The sequence below is a fragment of the Canis aureus genome, chromosome X, assembly GCF_053574225.1.
Source record: "Canis aureus isolate CA01 chromosome X, VMU_Caureus_v.1.0, whole genome shotgun sequence".
Taxonomy (NCBI): domain Eukaryota; kingdom Metazoa; phylum Chordata; class Mammalia; order Carnivora; family Canidae; genus Canis; species Canis aureus.
Window position 1 is genome coordinate 107,452,951 of NC_135649.1, and position 18,980 is coordinate 107,471,930.

Genomic DNA, 18,980 nt, shown 5'->3' on the forward strand with positions numbered 1-18,980 from the left:
TATTAACACAAAGCTAATTAACTTTTAGGAGCTTTATGGTTTCAGAGGAAGGTATAATTTTCATTTTCATCATAAGCAGAAAAATCAGTTATTGTTTTGGCTAACTTATTCCAATATTTCTTTTTAGGTCCCTTGTTAGAAAAAATGTTTTTAGAGCATCTTATTTTCTGTTTATTGAATTATTTTGTGGGCACTGTATCCAAAAGGATAAGATGTAGCCCTGATCGTCAGAATCTTATAAGTAATATAGTGCTTAGGAATCAAGGGAGTGTAGGTATGCTACCCAGGCTTTACTTTTGAAGTGCTGCATACTCTTATGTATAACCTTGAATAATGTCCTTTATTTCTCTGAGTTTCATTTTTCTCATCTTCAGCATGAGGATAATACAACCTATTTATGAGTGTTGCTATAAGGATTAAAAGAGAGAGCATATGTAAAGATGAGACAGTATATGAAATCTAACATGTGTGGCCTTTATGTACTGCACCATATCTTAGTGGGCAAATTACTTTCTCTGCCTCAGTTTCCTCTTCTATAAAATGGTGATAATAATTGTACTAGCTCATGAGGTTATTATAAATTAAGTAATATATGTATGGAACTTGAAACAGTGCTTCAATATACTATATACTCAATAAAGGCAGGCTATTATTGCCATTGTTATTATAATTATCATTACCACTACTACTGGAGTTTCTGAGAAATAAGTTGTCCAGAATGGTCAAGAAGTAGGGCTTCAGGTTGTTCTTGAAAGATGAAAATTTTTTATTTACTTAGAAAGGAAAAGGTGATGGGAGAAAAAAATGAGTAAAAACCCATAGATATAAATGGGAATAGCTGTTTGTGGGAGTAGCATGATTAGAGAAGATGTCTTAGTGGGAAGCAATATCAGATCATTAATTTTGGGCTTGATTCTAGAGGCTTAATTACCAAGATGTTGATTATAGTTCTGATTTTACATGTCCTTTTGGTCCAAGTTCCCCCAATTCCTAATTGATTCAATATTCAGAGTCTTAATTCTCATACTCAGAATAGAATTTGACTGGTTCACCCAGTCTGGGCCATGTATCTATCTGTGGCCTAATCATCTGTGGCCATGGGTTTGAGTCATGGAAGATATTACGTTGAGCATTAAGAAGTGAGGCAATGATTACCAAAGCAGACTATCGTTTTGCTTATGTATCTGGATTGGGAGTAAGGCAGGCCAACATGACCTATGAACAACTTGGGTAGACTGTCTTATACATCATAGTCTTCTAGTGTTTGGTACATAGTACCAAACAAACATTTACTACATCAAACAGACACTTTAAAAGAAGGAACATGCTCAGAAATTCTCCGTATCCCTAATCAACTTCATAGCATAGGTACACAGTCCAGCCTCTGTATTGGTGTCACACTCAAAACAAGTGTCACTTAAACTGCTTGAGCAATTGAAAAAAAAAAGGCCAAGTCTAAAAAACGTTTTACAATTACTTTCTTCAAGGGAGCAATCCATATAGTTTCTAAGTCCCAACTTTCAAATTTGTGAAGTATAGTCCTTAAAGTATATCCACACTCAAGATTTTCTGTATAAGTCAAATTAAAGCTTAAGAAACATCCAATTAGGGGCACCTGGGTGGGTCAGTCAGTTAAGCATCTACCTTCAGCTTGGGTCATGATCCCAGGGTCTTTGGATTGAGCCCTGTATCGGGCTCCCTGCTCTGGGGGAAGCCTGTTTCTCCCTCTCCCTCTGCCTGCTGCTCTCCCTGCTTGTGCTCTCTCTCTCTGTCAAGTAAGTAAATAAAATCTTTAAAAGAAGAAAGATCCATTTAGGGGTGCCTAGGTGGCTCAGTTGGTTAAATGTCTGACTCTTGATTTTGGCTCAATTCATAATCTCAGGGTTGTGAAATCAAGTCCCATATGGGGCTCTGGGCTCAGCAGAGTCTGCTTCTCTCTCTCTCTCTCTCTCTCTCTCTCCCCCATTCCCTCTATCCCTCCCCCACCTCTCTCTATATATAAAATAAATCATTTTTTAGAAAAAGTTCATTTAGAAGATCAAACAGCAGATGTCAAAACATCAGACATTAAGTTTAAAAAATAAAAGGAGTAAACATCCTTATTTATAAAAGCCTTACCTATCTATCTTTAATAACTTTTTCAAATTTATCCTAAATTAAAGAGAAGCATCTACAAACTTTTAAATGATTCATTTTGACTTCTCTTTTCCCTCAATTCTATTTGTCAGTTACTATTCTCCTTTACCTTGATAAATTATATGACTATGATGTGTCACCCTTCTATAATAAAGCATGTTTTGAGAGGCCTTTTGAATGATAGAGGTATGAAAATTTCAAAGGTATTCATTAAATTCAGGGGAAAAAATATGAGCCATGATCCTCAAAGCCCAATTGGTTTCATGTATTCTAAATTTAATTCACATCTCATGACTTCATCACTTTTTACTCATTTAAAAGTATCCTATTCATAGATTCAATCATCTTATTAAGATCTGGAAAACATTTTTCATACTTTAACTCCACTACTGAAATACTCTTTCTTGTTGCCTATAAAATCTGGCACCATCTTAGTCGTAAAAAGGAAAATTCATCCCTAAAGAAATTTTCAGTGTCATATTTAAGGACTTTTGAGTATTATGCTACCAATATTTTAAATGTTTTCCACTTAAATTTCATCCCGAGTCATTTAAGGCCCTGAATTGCTAAGGAGAACAATAGTATAGCATGCTTTTCCCAATATACATTTTGTGTTCATAGGGCCTTCTGATTGTATATCTATATGGAAATCCCCAACTCAATGTTTTTCTTTAACTTTTAGCCAGGCTGTCATTTTCTGCCCTTGGTCCCAATGGTCTTTTGTGAGTGCCTTAATTGAACAGCTGCCTTTGTATGTGTTATGCCCTCTGAGCCTCCTCTGATAGGAGCATTCTAGAGTAAACCAAATACTATCTTACAGCAGGTCTGTAACTTCTTCCCTCTCATCATAGCTCTACAGTAAGAAAGCAACTAATATTTTGAGTAACCTGTGCTTGCAGTTCCCATCTGTTGTGGCCTGAAATTACCATCTAAGTTCTTGTCATGTGAGGACCTGCAGGGTGCCCCTTGATCTGTCAACCAAGCATGAGCAGTTATACAAGTAGCACACAATTTCAAATGCAGACAGGCTGGTAGAATCAGGTTCTATTTGCCTGTTCTTTTACCGTGTTATAAAACTAAGCTGTTCCTGTCTATTGCCCTCAGACAGAGGCCTTTTTCAAATCCTAGTAAACCTGATCTCAGGCCCTTGCCAGCAAAGTCTTAGTCTTATTAACTGATACAGGTAATGAAGTCTATCTGAAACCAAGCTTCTTATGAACAATAGTTAACTCCATTTTCAGATCAAGTTTTTCATGTTTTTAAATTAATTTTTCCTGGTTATAATCCTGATATGTATCAAATTGTGAGAAGTTTAGAAAAATACATTAAAGAAAAGGAAGTAAATACTTAAAAACCAATACCTACAAATAATCAGTGTTAATCTTTTACTATATTTTCTTCCAACCTTGAGATTTCACTCTGTGCATAGTTTTTTATAACATTATAAAATATTCATTTAAAGGAATATTTTAAAGCATTATTTTAATGAATGCATATTAGCCCATTATCTGAATACACTGTAATTATTTTAGTATACTATTATTTATTCATTCACCCAATATTGGACATTGTACAATTAGGTTTCCAATTATTCAGAATGATAAATAACTCTGTCAAAATATTCATTGGCCTAATTATTTCCTTAAAATAGGTATGCATGTTCATCTTTTAAATTCTTAACAGTTTCTCAAATTGCTTTCCAAGAAAGCTGTAATACTCCCACCTATATGCTAATTTTATAGGTGAAAAATTATATCTTACTATTCCACTTCCTTTTAATTAAAATTTTCTTAGTATAGAGATCATTCTGGATCAAGAAAAAAAGTAAGAATGGTGACTTTGACTCTCACCATGGTCCAGCCATGAGGGCAGGACAGTGCCGCTGACGTCCACCACCATCTTCTCTGAGCTCTTATCTAGTGGCCAAGGAGCTATAGAGACTTCTATGGAAGCAGACTTTGTAGAGTGTGATAAAATCACAATTGATATTTTATTAGCATTCTTCAGTTTAAGTCCCTTCACATCAATTGTCATAGTAGATTCTCAAACAAACCTTCTAAGGATGGTGTTCTTGTGGAGATACCTAAGTCCCTATGCCCCTAGGTTTCTGGAATCTAACATTTCCCCTAGCTTCTTTGACTGTGGAGATGTTCTAGGCAGGCAAGTAATAGATTAGGGGCTTGAAATCTTACTCCAAATATAATACTCTTTCTTTCTGTTATATTCTTTCTATTGTACCATAGTCCGTATTGCAAAGGCGGATCTACTGAAAAGAATGTAAGCTTCAGGGCCCCTCAACTGCATAGATTTTTTCTTAGGCCACGTGCTTAATTTTGGAAGACTGCTTTGCTCACCACTGTACCACCAATGCTGGTCCTAATTCTGTATTTGTAGTTTTGTACCTCTTTCTTAAAGAGGGCTCCTAAATATATAAGCTTCAGGACTACACAAAACCCGGGTCCACTCCTTCTCTACAGATAGTAGGATCCTAAGAGCATAAATACAGCTGCCAGAGGTTCTGGGGTAGGAGAAAGTGTTAGAAATGTCAAGGTTGGGATGGAGAGGGCAAAATATTGCTAGAGTATGGGCTGTGAAACTTGTAATACCAAATATAAGGGACATCCTCCCGCAACATGACTCTCAGTAACTTCCTTCTCTGGAGCAACAGATTCAATAATTTTCTTCAGAAAAATCTTGGGTCATTGGCCTCCTGAGGGACAAAGCTTAGCTGATGTATCCAAAGCACTGAGTTAGGACCAGGGACTTCAAGGGCAAGGTGGGCAGAGAGGAGGCCCTGCTCAGCTGGAGAACCTGATAGGGCACAGTTGAAGCTAGATTGAGCTAATGTAAGAGAAAATGGATTTTATTTCTGCCTCTCCTGTATACAATCTGAGATTAGCAAACAAATCCCCCACCTCCGGCCCCCAGAATAACTCAGGCAAATTTCAAACTGCTGCTTCTATGCTGTATCTCCCTGGGCTATTTGTTGTGCTTTCTCTTTATGGGTGGGGACTCAGTTTCCTTTTACCCTCCTGGCTCTCCCAGAGTTGAGCCCACTGATTTGTAAATTTCTAGGTTTTAAGTCAGCTGATTGTAAGAATGTGCAAAATTTGGCCCATTTGGTTTTCAAAGCCAAATGTTATGGGGATTCATCTTTCCCATGTGGGTTCCCCAGTGTGATAACCTATTTCTCTAAACCACTCCACACCTGCAGTATCCCTCCTTCTGGCAGAGAGCCCTGCAGCTCTGTTTGGCTCCCAACCATGTCTCCGCCCTTCCTACCCACTTCAATGTGGCTTCTTATTTGTTTAGCTGTGGAGAGTTTGTTCTGCCAGTCTTTGGGTCATTTTCTGGGTTATTTACACTGATGTGAGTATTATCTAGTTGTATTCATGGGACAAGGTGAGCTTAGAGTCCTCCTATTACACCATCATCCCTGAAAGTCAAAAGAGAGCATTTCAAAGAATATTAAGTATCAAGCTCAATACCGTGGTTGTCTGGAGGAACATTTCTTTAAAATGTTGTCACATATAAGGCTTAGAACTTACTTTAAAAACTAAATAAAACATTGTCACAAATAACATTTATTGCGACTGACTTACTTCACTCAGCATAATACCCTCCAGTTCCATCCACGTTGAAGCAAATGGTGGGTATTTGTCATTTCTAATAGTGGAACTGGAGGGTATTATGCTGAGTGAAGTAAGTCAGTCGGAGAAGGACAAACATTATATGTTCTCATTCATTTGGGGAATATAAATAATAGTGAAAGGGAATATAAGGGAAGAGAGAAGAAATGTGTGGGAAATATCAGAAAGGGAGACAGAACGTAAAGACTGCTAACTCTGGGAAACAAACTAGGGGTGGTAGAAGGGGAGGAGGGTGGGGGGTGGGAGTGAATGGGTGACGGGCACTGGGGGTTATTCTGTATGTTAGTAAATTGAACACCAATAAAAAATAAATTAAAAAAAAACATTTATTGCGAAGTGGTTTGTGGCTGGAATGAGATTTGAGAAACAATTGGGAAGTTTGAGCCTTAAGAGATCTGAATTAGGAGAAGGGAACAGATGTATCAGTTTAAGCAATGTTTGAGAAACTTCCTTTCCTTGTTGAATTAGAAAAGGCATAATTGATGGAATTAGCATTCTGTATTTATTGGGCTGATTTTATCTATATCTAAATTTGTATGTTTTGGTCAGTGCCCGATATGTGGCCTATCTGAAAATAGGAAAGACGAATTACCAAATTAATTATTTCGGCCTCTGGCCACTAGTCTAATCATTTCTAATCATTTCATGATTTGAAACCACAGCTTCTTCCTCTGAGTCATCATTATCTGCCATCATTGAATACTTTTGGATTTCAATGTGATAGTGTGGATTTTGCATATTTTGTGTGCCAATTAAGGGATGGAGGCTCATGTAAATTTTAAGATACTAAATTTTATGTAAAAGTAAAAAGTCTTGCTTAGATTTCAAATGTACATCTGTATGTGATCTCAGTATCACCCCAGAGTTCTTTACTCTCTTGACTACCCAGTGAGCCTGGGCAATCTCCAGTTCTGAGTAAACTCCCTTATCCATTTTCTTACCTTTTCAAAACTCTCATGTATGTTTGCAAGTCATGTTCCTAATGATTAATTACTCTCGAAATTCTTTTATCTCATTCTAGGTGAATACTATTCAATTCCTTTGTTTTGACTCCCTTATTCCATTCCTTATACTCATATTCCAATCTTGTGCTTTTACTTCCCTCAAGCTCCCCCTACTACTTTCCTGCCACCTATCTCAGTCTCCTCTGACACAAAAGTATCTTTTCTTCCTTTATTAAAGGAAAAAGTGTTTTTTCCTTTCTAAAAGTTAACCTTTCTCTCCTCTTCAATACCAGACCTCATCTCCTCCAGGACTTCAACCCTCTCCCTTTTATCTGCAATTTTCACTTCCTAAGGGCCCCTTTTTCTCAGCCTACAGATATTCTGATTGCTTTTTATCTTCCCAAAGCATATTCTCCTATAGGCCTCCTAAGGGCTACTCATATCTATCAACCTCCTTTCACCTCCATATTTATAGCTTAAGAATAGTCTACACTTAACTTTCTCTGTGTCTACTTGCAATTTACTTTTCAATCCACTTGAAACTCATGTCCTTCAAACCTGTTCCTTCTCACTGTACTATTCTCTAGCAATATGTCACTGTCATCGCTTGCTGCTCCTGTAGCCTAATTTCTCACTCAGTCTTTAACCCATTTCACTTCTCTGCTGAAATAGCACCTACCACAGTGGTTCTCAACTTTGGCTGCACTTTGGAATCACTTGGGAAGCTTTTAAGATTCCAGATCCCTAGACCATGCCTCAAGCCAATTACATGGAAAATTCTTGGAATGGGACTCAGGCGTTAGCAGTTTCCTTATCTAAACCAGAGTTGAGAACTCTTGTGCTAAGGCCTAATCTTTGGCTTCCATGCCAGAGTACTTTCCTAAAGCTTCTGGCATGGAGGCAATGTGATGTTGGAATCAGACAAATCTGAGTTTGAATCCTGATCACACCACTTATAATTTATGGGACTTTCAGAAAGTTATTTAATAAATGCCTATGCATCTCATTTTCCTCATCTGTAAAGTCAGTATAGCAATACCTAACTCAAAATTTGTAAATATTAAGTAACTTAGCAGATGCAAGATATTTAGTACACATAGTAGGCCCTCAGGACAGGTGCTTTCTATGACTCTCTGCCTATTCTTTTGCCTCTCACATATGCAAAATGTTCTTGCTCCATCCTCCCCCCAAAACCACATTCCCTTCCTCCCTGTTTTCTCTGTTTATATTGTATTTTCTCCCTTACCTTTAGTTTTCAGTCCTAGTCAAATGATTCCTCTCTTTAGTTCTGTAGGCCAACTTCTCTCCTGTGCTCTGTGCTCCTTTTCCAAGTCTCTGTAAGACATCTTCTGATGTATGTAGTACCTATGATTCTTTATAAACCACAGAAACTAAGTCTTAAGGATATAAGTAGAAAAGCAACCTATTAAAAATATATTGTCTATCTCTCAGCATTCCTGGGAAAGCTGGAAAACGGGGTTGGAAAAATGGCAAGATTATAAGGAGGTTTTGTAGCTGGGACTCTGGCTGAAATCATTCAGCAGAACCGTGTGGTGACAGCAGTACTGCTGAATGCTGAATAGTGAATACTTCAATTTCTGATGGATACTGGATCCTGCCACTACCATCACCTGCAAAATAATTCTCCCCTGGCTTTGTATTTTTGAATCACTGACTTCAGATTCAAACCCCAGGACAGGCATGTCTTTTTTGGCCAAGGCTGGTCTCACAAGCAATATTTAGCTCTTTTTGATTCTGTTTTGGGAAATGGGCTCTTGTTTCTAACAAGACTTACACAGTGGGGAAATTCTTCAATATGGGATGAACATTCAAAAAAAGCAAATGCCCACTATATCATATAAATACCTCAACCTTACTCTGCCCCCAAACAATCTGAATTTACCCCACCCTCACCCCCACCCCTGCCCAAACTGGGCTTGATAGTTGGTTTCGTTATTCAGTTGATATCACAACTCTTTGATATTTACTAAACAATTTCCATACTGTACAGATTTGCTTCTCCTCTTCTCTAGGCTAGATCCTACTTCTTCAACCTTCTACATCTATATCCACCTGCATCAAATGTGCATGATGGAAGCCTTCTCATCCTTCAAGACTCATGTCAAAAATCACCTCCTCCATGAGCCTTCTCAGGTCCCTGAATTAGGATGCCTTTCTACTTCCTTTGTGCTCCCATAACACTAAATTTTGTGCTTACTTGTTTATTTGTGACTCTCTCTTACTGTATTGTTAACTCTGTAATGTAGTAAGTCACTCAGAATATGATTTGTTAGTTGAAATGCTTCATGCTAAAGTTTTTCCCTGTCACAAGTAATTACACATATTACCAAATCAAAGACACCATTGAATATAAGCTGCATTGTTTTTTATATGCTACTAAATTTTTTAAATGCCCATAAAATCATGATACACTATTCACTGTAAGATACATCCTGATTTGTTAGACATAAAAATGTGTAAAATATTGTACCTTAAAATTTATGATATACGGTAGATATCATTGTGGTTTAATAGCCATAGAATTTATTCTACAAAGCCATTAGTTATGGATAATTTGCAGTATATTAAAAAACAGAAATAATTATTGGGGTTATATTCTCTTAAACCCTATAGCGTGGATACTCACACTAATCTGTATATGCTTCATTTATTTTTGATGTTATACATTTAACAAATGTCTTCTCTGTTATCTGAGACATTTTCTTTAAGTATTATGACATTTATAGTATCATAGTATTCTTTAGGCACCATGGCTTGGATCTAAAATTAATGAGGCTACTTTTAAATTTCATGATTCCAGTGTCAGGGTCCTGACATTTGAGAAGGTGGCTATTTCATTTGTTTTTGTTTCTTCCTGCCTTCTCTAATCTAATGATCTTGGAAGGGCTTACAGGGATGATCAAGGCTCATGACCTGGTATGGGGCAGCAGCAAGGAAATGGGGAGTCCTCTGCAAGTGGCTAGACACAGGGAAGTTCTGGCATGGGCCTTTCTTAGGAGAAATCACCTCACCAAGAGATCCACAGATTGTGTATGTAAGTGTTTTCTAGGTAAAAAGAAAATGTGGCCCAATGTGAAATCTGTTGCTTTTAACTTGGGTTGGCCCAGAGTGCTCTTGATCATGTCTCTGACAGCCCCAATTACATACAGATGATAAGAGCTACACAGATATTTCAGTTCAATTTATCAAGAGCACTGAAACAGGAGAGAGATGAATAAGTGGTGATATATTCATTAAAAGTGGTTTTTAAAAAATACTCTATTGCTTATTCTGCGGTTTTGCTTCAAAAACTATGGACAGGGATGCCTGGGGGGCTCAGTGGTTGAGTGTCTGTCTTTGGCTCAGGGCATGATCCCGGGATCCGAGATCGAGGTCCACATCGGGCTCCTTGAGGGGAGCCTGCTTCTCCCTCTGCCTATGTCTCTGCCTCTCTCTTTGTGTGTCTCTCATGAATAAATAAATAAAATCTTTAAAATAAAACTATGGACAAATGGAAATACTTTCAATTTAGTGTTCTCTTTTTCCTTTTTTCTCCTCCCTCCCATCTTTCCCTAGGCCAAATCTAATCGATTATACTTTTTGCCTGGTAAATAAGGCAGCATCCTGCCCAGAGTTCCTCTCCTCTAGAGGTGGGTAAGTGAATTTATCAACCTTGTGTCCATCCCATCCCCCATTCCTCCCACACGGCTACTTAAAATAACTGCGGAGTCATTGTACCAGAGGCTCCCTCAGCTAGCAGGGTTTCATAATAAGGCAAGTGGGGAACAGACTCTTCTAGGTGAAAATGAAGCTTCACTGCCTATGTTTTGTTTAACCCCAGCCATTTTGTCATTTGAAAAAACCTAGGGCTACTCTGAACCTTGGTTTGTTTGAAGGTTTCTGTGAATGTGCTCAGTGGATATACTAACAAAAGCTCATTTAACGAAAATGCCATATATGTCTTGGGAAGCAAAGAAAGCTTTTTTTCTTAAGAAAAATGTTCCCTGAAAATATTTACATTTTATTTCATTATTTAAATTCAACTGCAAGTATCTGGACCCTCACACTGACATTTCTTTTGCTTGATTTCCCCTTCACCAGAAAGAGAAAACATTAAAGATCACTCTCCACACTTTCACAAGCAGCTTTCACAAGGGTAATAGCTGTTGACATCTGCTTAAATTTGGGAGTAATTTGTTCCTTACATAACAGAATATTTCAGAAAGCACCAGAGTGCAGGAGAGAGTGCGCTTGTCAAAAAAACAAGGCTTTTAGTATGGGAATAAATTATTTAAATCACATTGCTTTCTGAAGCCCAGAGGACAAAGCTAAGGAGGTGGGGGCCTGGGGAGTGAATGAGATTTAACATCTCTAGGCTTAGGTTGGAAAACATCTTGGATGCAATCTGTTATTTTGGGAGCTTTAAACTCTGATTTATGGTTAACACATAGTTCATGTGATTTGATATTTTCAGTCCTATGACTTCAGTGTCTTCAAAGAAGTCTGTAGACCAGTGTTTCTCCAAGTGTAGTCTTGGGCCAGCAGCATCAGCATCACCTGGTAACTTGTTAGAAATGCAAACTTTCAGTCCCTACCCAGACCTGATGAGTCAAAACTCGGTTTGGGGCCTGGCAGTCTGTATTTTAACAAGGCCTCCAAGGAATTTTGGTGTATGTTCAAGTTTGAGAACCCCTAGTCTAAGACAATGGTCTTATCTGAATAATTTTCCTAAGGAATATATCTTTTCTCCCATGTATTGATAATTAGAACCTGGTTTATCAGGTAAATAACCATCTTGTTTATTCCTATCAAATGCATCTACAAACAAGTACCACTTGAGAATAGTCAGGTGTAGAAAATATAAAGTGATCCTTATATGCAGACAGTAGAAATCCTATTTGGTATACTATTTTGTTATCCATAATTCTAACACTGATCCATAACATAAGTAAATTATTTGGGAAATCTGAAGCAAGCACACCAATTACAACTTTAAACATCCTGGAGGATGGAGGCCTTCCTAAAATTTAACTACTCCCATACATAAAATCTATCCTTTAGCATCTATATCTTTGCACATACTGTTCCCTTTGCTTAGAGTATCATTCTTCCTCTCTTACCTGCCTTACTCCTACTTCTTCAATCTTCAGAAGGCCTTTCCTGAACCCCAAAACTGGCACCTGGTCCTTAGCTTGTTCTTACCTTGTAACAACATGTGGCATTATAATTGTTTTCTTGTCTCTCCGTGTACTGGCTATAGATGCTACTTGAGTGAAAGGTTGTCTTTAATAACTGTGTACCTCAGTGCCTCATACAGTATCTGGCTCAGATATGGGCTTAATAACATTATGAATAACTGAATGAATTAAAAACTACTTGCCCCATATACAGGCAACTTGTCAGTGCTCAGAAATTAAAATCTTAGCTATGCTCTCAAATGTCACCTCTGTAGGATAATCTCTCTCCTTTAGTTTTAGTTTTTTTTTTCATTAAAGAATAAAACAATCCAGAGATCATATCAGCAGTGTACTATGTTTTATATAGAATATTCCAAAGATATGAATGAAAATGAATAGATTCCTAGGAGAGTTAATCTCAAAGGACTTTTTTTTTTTGAAGAACTGTCACAGTCCATTGTTTTATTTTACAGAACTGCATTCATCTACATCAGGCTAAATGTGCATATTAGGAATCTTTCACAATTTTAAACAGGGGGAAAAGGAATAAGTGTTTCAAAAGGAATTTGAAGGCAGAGATACCATCCCAGTTTCTAGTAAGGTGATTGGATGAAGAATTAATGCCTATTGACTGGAAGCTAGATAAAATGCAAGAAAACAGCTCAGGAGTCTAATAGAACCAAAATGAAAGGGATAAGCACAGTTAGATGAAACAAATTAATGAAATGATGTAAATGGACATAGAGGGCCAGGTGTCACTGACTGCTATTCACCAACTAAATATGTTGGGGAAAACTGCTGTGATGAATACTAAGAAATAATTTGCACGGCAAGTTCCAAAATATTCACAACTTAAATTTTATTGCATTTTTTGCATTTTACTGCAGTTTGGTCCTTTAACTCTAGTGGATTAGAAGATATCTTTCTCCCTGTCTGATATGTGTCTAAATGAGTGTGAACTACTTGGCAAAATGGACAACTTTTTTTTTCAGGACACTGAACACAAATACTAATGGATAGGAAGGATTGGCAACCCATTCTATCTCTGAGGTCATTTTGGGAAATCTCTTAGAACAAATACAAGATCAGATTTAGAAGATTGTCCAGTGTCCTTCCCGAAAGAATAGTGTTGGTTTAAAAGATGACATGCAAAAAAACAAAACAAAACAAAACAAAACAAAAAACAAACATGGCATGCAAATGGATGTAGCATGGATGGCATGATGCTAGTGAAAAAAAACTATTCAATTTTAGTACTTCCAGGTCTTTATTGCCAATATTCTTGGGGTGATAAACCCAGGGAAGCAAATGGAGGAAGGGGAGATTATGTTGGAAAGGAAGGGGAAGGTTCTAGTGTGAATGCCTAATATTCGCTAGGACTCATACTCAGAAGTCTAAGAATGATTCAAGTACACTGTTGTATAGAACATCATTCAGAGAACTTGTCCTGTTAATTAAAAGACAGAATTTTCTTATTCATTCTTTGCTGAGACACAAAAGAATTTTTAAACTCCTTATACCAGAACTAGAAAAAGGGATAGATTTATAAAAAGACTGGTTACTAATCTGGCAATTAATATGTCAAATCAGGACACTTCCTTAAATAGGAACACCCTAGCCTACTAAGGCTAATGTTGGCCTTAGCTGAATTTCATTGAGAGGTCAGCTAGTCACTGCTACCACATTTCCTCTTCTACTCTTGGTAAACCAGAATATAAACGTGCTCATGAAAGTCAAGAGTCACTGTGTTCATTACGGTAATTTCCAACACTCTTCTCCACAGTCTAACCTAGATATACCAGGGAATTAGGGGTTGAAAACTTAGCACACTCTTTTTGACCTGGGTCCTAATACAGTATTTTGAAACTTACAAAGGTTTACATACGGCATTGAGGTTCATGTATTAATTATTAAATAAGAGTTGATTGAAAGGGTGGATTTGTACTTTCAGGGTTTCAGAGATGAGATTTTATTCAAATTGATTGTTCTAAATGTGTGATCTCATGAAAATATTACCACCAAGTACCTGTAAAATCAAAAACTTTTTTGTAAGAGTGTGTAAAATTAAATGGGTTTATTATTTAGGATTTGACCTCAGCAAAACATGGAAGCTCAGTGACTTTAAGAAAATCAGAATTTGACTTATTCCATAGTCTAACCTGACTCGTACACTATAAATGCATTTTGTTTGACAGGTTTATTTTTTCAGCTGTTTTGAGTTTAATTGGGGTCCTCTGTATAAACCACAGACAGCTTTGGGAAATGTGGCTATTATTTATAGAACACCACAAGCCTACACTGTACTTTCAATAGAACTTAAATTGGACTAAATCTCTCATGCTATCAGCTCTGTATTCTTTTTGGAGCAAAGGAAACTATTTTTTTTGCCTCTGTGTTTATAATATTAGAAAATGAAAAGAAGCTCTAAAATGCATTTTGATTTAATCAAAGAAGTAGAGAAAAAAGAAAGGAAACAAGGTAGAATAATGGAGTTTTGAGCCTTTTTTCTAAGAAAATATAGTACAACTAAATTACACAGAATGAAATTGTTACAACAGGCTCCTGTATCAGATGTTCACAGGGAAAACCAGAGATTAGAGAACAGCCAGACACCCAGCTGTGAGAGTGATTCCTTTTGGAAAGTCTGGAAGGCCGAGGAAAAAAAATGAGTTATATGAAGATGTGAGATATATTTGTGTGGGTGAAGGATGAGAGGTATATGAAGAGCAAGGAGACAGCATTAGGCTGCAAGAATGTCACAAAAAAAGACACAGAGTCACAAGTGGGCAAAGAGAAAAAAAGAAGTGCAAAGAGGAAAATACTAAGGGAAGAGGAGGGCCAGGAGGAGGAGGTAATGATGAAGTTTACAGAGTACATTTGTGAGTATGAAGCAATTTAAATCATCAGAACCAGGGGAACATCTGTGTGGGGTCAGAGCCAAGTTAGCATGTGCTTCACACACACAAATGGGCCTTGGATTATGCCATGTCTCTAATTATAAGGTTTTAGTTGGATATCTTTGTGTATACTTCGTTGGGACTATGAGGCAGGGCTGGAAGGAGCTCAGGAGCAAAAGGGACGAAAGACCACTAGGCCTGAAACTTCAGCTCTCTTATAGCAAAACGTTTCCTTGATCCCCACTGAAAAACTTTTTACAGTCTTCTAATCATTTTCCCCCTTTCCAAGAGTATCTAGGAAATACTTTAACAATAGCACTGTAACTAATCCATGTGATGTGAGGCTCCAGAGAAACCTCAACAAACGTCCATTTGGGAGAGAATGAAGATTAAAAACTATCCTCAGGGTCTTAATTAAATGTTATGATCGTTTTATGAATTCTAGGTTTCATATGAAACCACTGGACTTGTAGTGATAGCTGACTTTGGGTAACACTGTACTTGGCTTTCTGTGATGCAGGATGATTATCACATTACTCTTTCATCCTTACTACCCTCCACCCTCAAATAGGCATGCTCCTCATAATGAGGAGACTTCTGGCATTCTGCACAGCCTTTTATAGAAGCAGACAAACTTGTGGAGTAGGCTTTGAAAGAGGAAATTTCGTAAGTTTGACCCATGCATCATCACTAAAAATTGGACCCAGAGTTTATCACAATTATTTGTTCACTTTCTTTTCTTCTTCCCTCTCTCCATGCCTTAATTCTTTACCCAGACCTACAGAATCAGAATCTCCACTTGTGCATCCCAGAGATTTGGATTTTGTAAACATTCCCTTAATCCTGATGTGGTCAGGCCAGCACTGGCCTTGTGAACATCCTTAGAGGTTTCTAGGGTTCATAGAAGTTATAAAACAGGATGTGCATTCTGTGTATGTGTCTGACTAATCACAGCTGATTTTGAGGGCCTCCACCTATCTCCCCTATCTTTCAGTTGATTTTTAAAATACGTTTGGCAGGGGACAAGACCTTTCAATTCACATCAAATAAAAGTTTGTTTTTTTCTTTTAGTATGTCTAAGATGTAAGTGGTTCATACAAGATAATTTAGTAAGAATGGTTGAGAAGGGGAAGAGTAAGAAGGTACCTGATGTACATGATGGGACAAGGGAGTATCATTCTAGAGGGAATAAGCACATTTCAGTACATTCTTCACAATCCCACTACAGGTTGAGCTTAATCAAAAGCTAACAGTTTATCTATTTATAAATAGAAGACGGATGCTAGAATAAGCCTAAGAGACACATACTTGGAAAAATTAATGAAAAGGACACTTTGTAGTTACATGAGATAAGTTCAAGAATTTTACAAGACCTTAATAAAAAACCAAGAAAGCAAATTTCTTAAGATACCCTTCTCCAAAATGACTACCTTGGACATGGCACACAATGCCCAGTACACAATCACAGGATGAATAAAAGATGACTTTGTTGTAAAAGGCTTAGGAGATGGATAGATGATATTTACATAATGATGTAAATTTGTACATAATGATGGAGAGTAGTTCATTTTTTTGAAAGCTGATAATGCTAACACTTATGAAAGAAGTAGTTTCATGTTAATTTTGAGTTCTTCAAATTTGGATAGTTTTTTTCAAAGGAAAAAATACATTTTCTACTCTTAGAAAGATCTTAGAATTAGATAGCAATCACATTCTTTTTTTCTGGGATCTGGGTGCTTTTCATCATTGCCAAACCCTAAAATTGAAAATCCCATAAAAATGAATTTTAATATTTTACTGTGAATTGCCATGCCATAGATGAATTCCAATTAGCCTTCTTTCTCTACTTTATATTTAGGAAATAGAGCTGCGGGTGGGGGAAAGGGGGACATAATTCTGGACAGTGGCCAGGAAAAAAAGTGCAAAAAATTATACTGAGCACAGATTTGCATAGTTTTACCATCTGTCTTTGATGATTTAGATCTAGCCTTGCTTTAAGAAGGGCGACTATGTTGGATACCTCTTAAAAGTTGATTCCAGAATTTTGGTTCTCAGTCAGGTACTTTACACAATTAAACATTGAAAAAAAATAGAATGGGAAGACTTCAGAGGACTGGATAGCTCTCTTTGAATATGAAAAAGGTTGGCAAGTGGAAAAGGAAATAGCCTTGCCCTAGCTCTAGAGAGCTGAACTGCAGTGAGAAGTTTTAGGTTACATGAAAGAGTATGTCTACTCAATAAAAGTAAGAACTAGCTCACAGCCAGCACTATCCTCAGTTAAAATAGATTGTCATGCTGATATTCAGCACTATTTTCCTAGAAATTTATAAGCAGAGTTTGTTGGTTGTCGGTGATATCATAGTAGACTGCAGTGAGTGAAAGGCTGAACTGAAGGTTACTTTTCAGATTACTTCTTTAAAAAAAAAGATTTTATTTATTTATTCATGAGAGACACGCACAAAGAGAGACAGAGACATAGGCAGAGAGAAAAGCAGGTTCCATGCAGGGAACCCGATGTGGGACTCAACCCTGGGACTCCAGGATCACTCCTTGGGCCTAAAGCAGGTACTCAACTGCTGAGCCACCCAGGCTTCTGAACTAAGGCTAGAAGGGAAACCAAGGGTCCCTAGGCTGGGTTGCACCAGTAGAAGACTTGCCTGCAGGACTTAAATGCAAGTGGTTTATTGGGAAAGTAATCCCAGGAAGTAGCAATAGGAAAGGCGTGATATGAGTCTTACTAGGAACTTCTGGGACACACTTCAGAATTGTCCTGCCCAAGGGGTAAGAAAGCAGGGGGTATCTATCTTTCATTCTCCTCTTTCCTGGCTGGGAACTATTCTCTGGGACGTTAAATCCCTAGTACTCCTGGTTGCCCTGTGCAAATGAAGAATCATGGGTCCTTACAGTGGAATGTTATTGATGTGCATGGAATAGTTGAGAAGTGCTGAAGGGATACGACTGGGGCTTGACAATATCTGCTATAGTCGTAGAGCAGTGGCAATGGAGTTAGGTTGATCTGTATTTGGTGCTTACTTCTTATTAGCCAACTTATGTAGCCTCCCTGGGTCTGTACTTTATCTATAAGTCATAGATAACGTAGGTACCTCACAGGGTGATCGTCAAAATTAAATAACACACTTAAATACCCAACACATAGAAGACATTTTAAAAGGTAGCTTTTGTGGAATGCCTAAGTGGCTCAGTCAGTTAAGCATTGGACTGGGGTTTAGCTCACATAATGATCTCAGGGTTGATATTGAGCCCTGTGTTGGGTTCTGCACTGAGCATGGAGTCTGATTAAGACTCTCTCTCCCTCTTCAGCATTTGGGCTGTTTCCATAATTTAGCTTTTGTAGATAATACTGCTGTAAACATTAAGGTGCACGAATCCCTTTGAATTAGTATTTTTCTATTATTATTATTTTTTTTAGTATTTTTCTATTATTTGGGTAAATACCCAGTGCTGCAGTTGCTGGATGGTAAGGTACTTCTGTTTTTAACATTTTGAGGAAACTCCACTGTTTTCCACAGTGGCTGTACAAGTTTGCATTCCCACCAACAGTGCACAAGGGTACCTTTACCTCCACATCCTCACCAACATTTGTTGTTTCCTGTATTTTTTGTTTTGGCCTTTCTTTTTTTTTTTTTTTTTTTTTTATTGGTGTTCAATTTACTAACATACAGAATAACACCCAGTGCCCGTCACCCATTCACTCCCACCCCCCGCCCTCCTCCCCTTCTACCACCCCTAGTTCGTTTCCCAGAGTTAGCAGTCTTTACGTTCTGTCTCCCTTTCTGATATTTCCCACACATTTCTTCTCCCTTCCCTTATTTTCCCTTTCACTATTATTTATATTCCCCAAATGAATGAGAACATATAATGTTTGTCCTTCTCCGACTGACTTACTTCACTCAGCATAATACCCTCCAGTTCCATCCACGTTGAAGCAAATGGTGGGTATTTGTCATTTCTAATAGCTGAGTAATATTCCATTGTATACATAAACCACATCTTCTTTATCCATTCATCTTTCGTTGGACACCGAGGCTCCTTCCACAGTTTGGCTATAGTGGCCATTGCTGCTAGAAACATCGGGGTGCAGGTGTCCCGGCGTTTCATTGCATTTGTATCTTTGGGGTAAATCCCCAACAGTGCAATTGCTGGGTCGTAGGGCAG

General features: G+C 37.7%; 1 protein-coding gene across 1 annotated transcript in view; it reads left to right on the forward strand.

Moving 5' to 3' along the window:
• The window catches only part of LOC144308958 (uncharacterized), a 159,040-nt gene extending 148,997 nt beyond the window's left edge, over window positions 1–10,043 (forward strand). The window contains exon 5 of the mRNA XM_077889906.1: window positions 8,764–10,043. Coding sequence (XP_077746032.1) covers window positions 8,764–8,929 — 166 coding nt within the window. The 3' untranslated portion in view covers window positions 8,930–10,043. The remainder of the gene's footprint in view (window positions 1–8,763) is intronic.
• The last annotated feature ends 8,937 nt before the right edge of the window (window positions 10,044–18,980 follow it).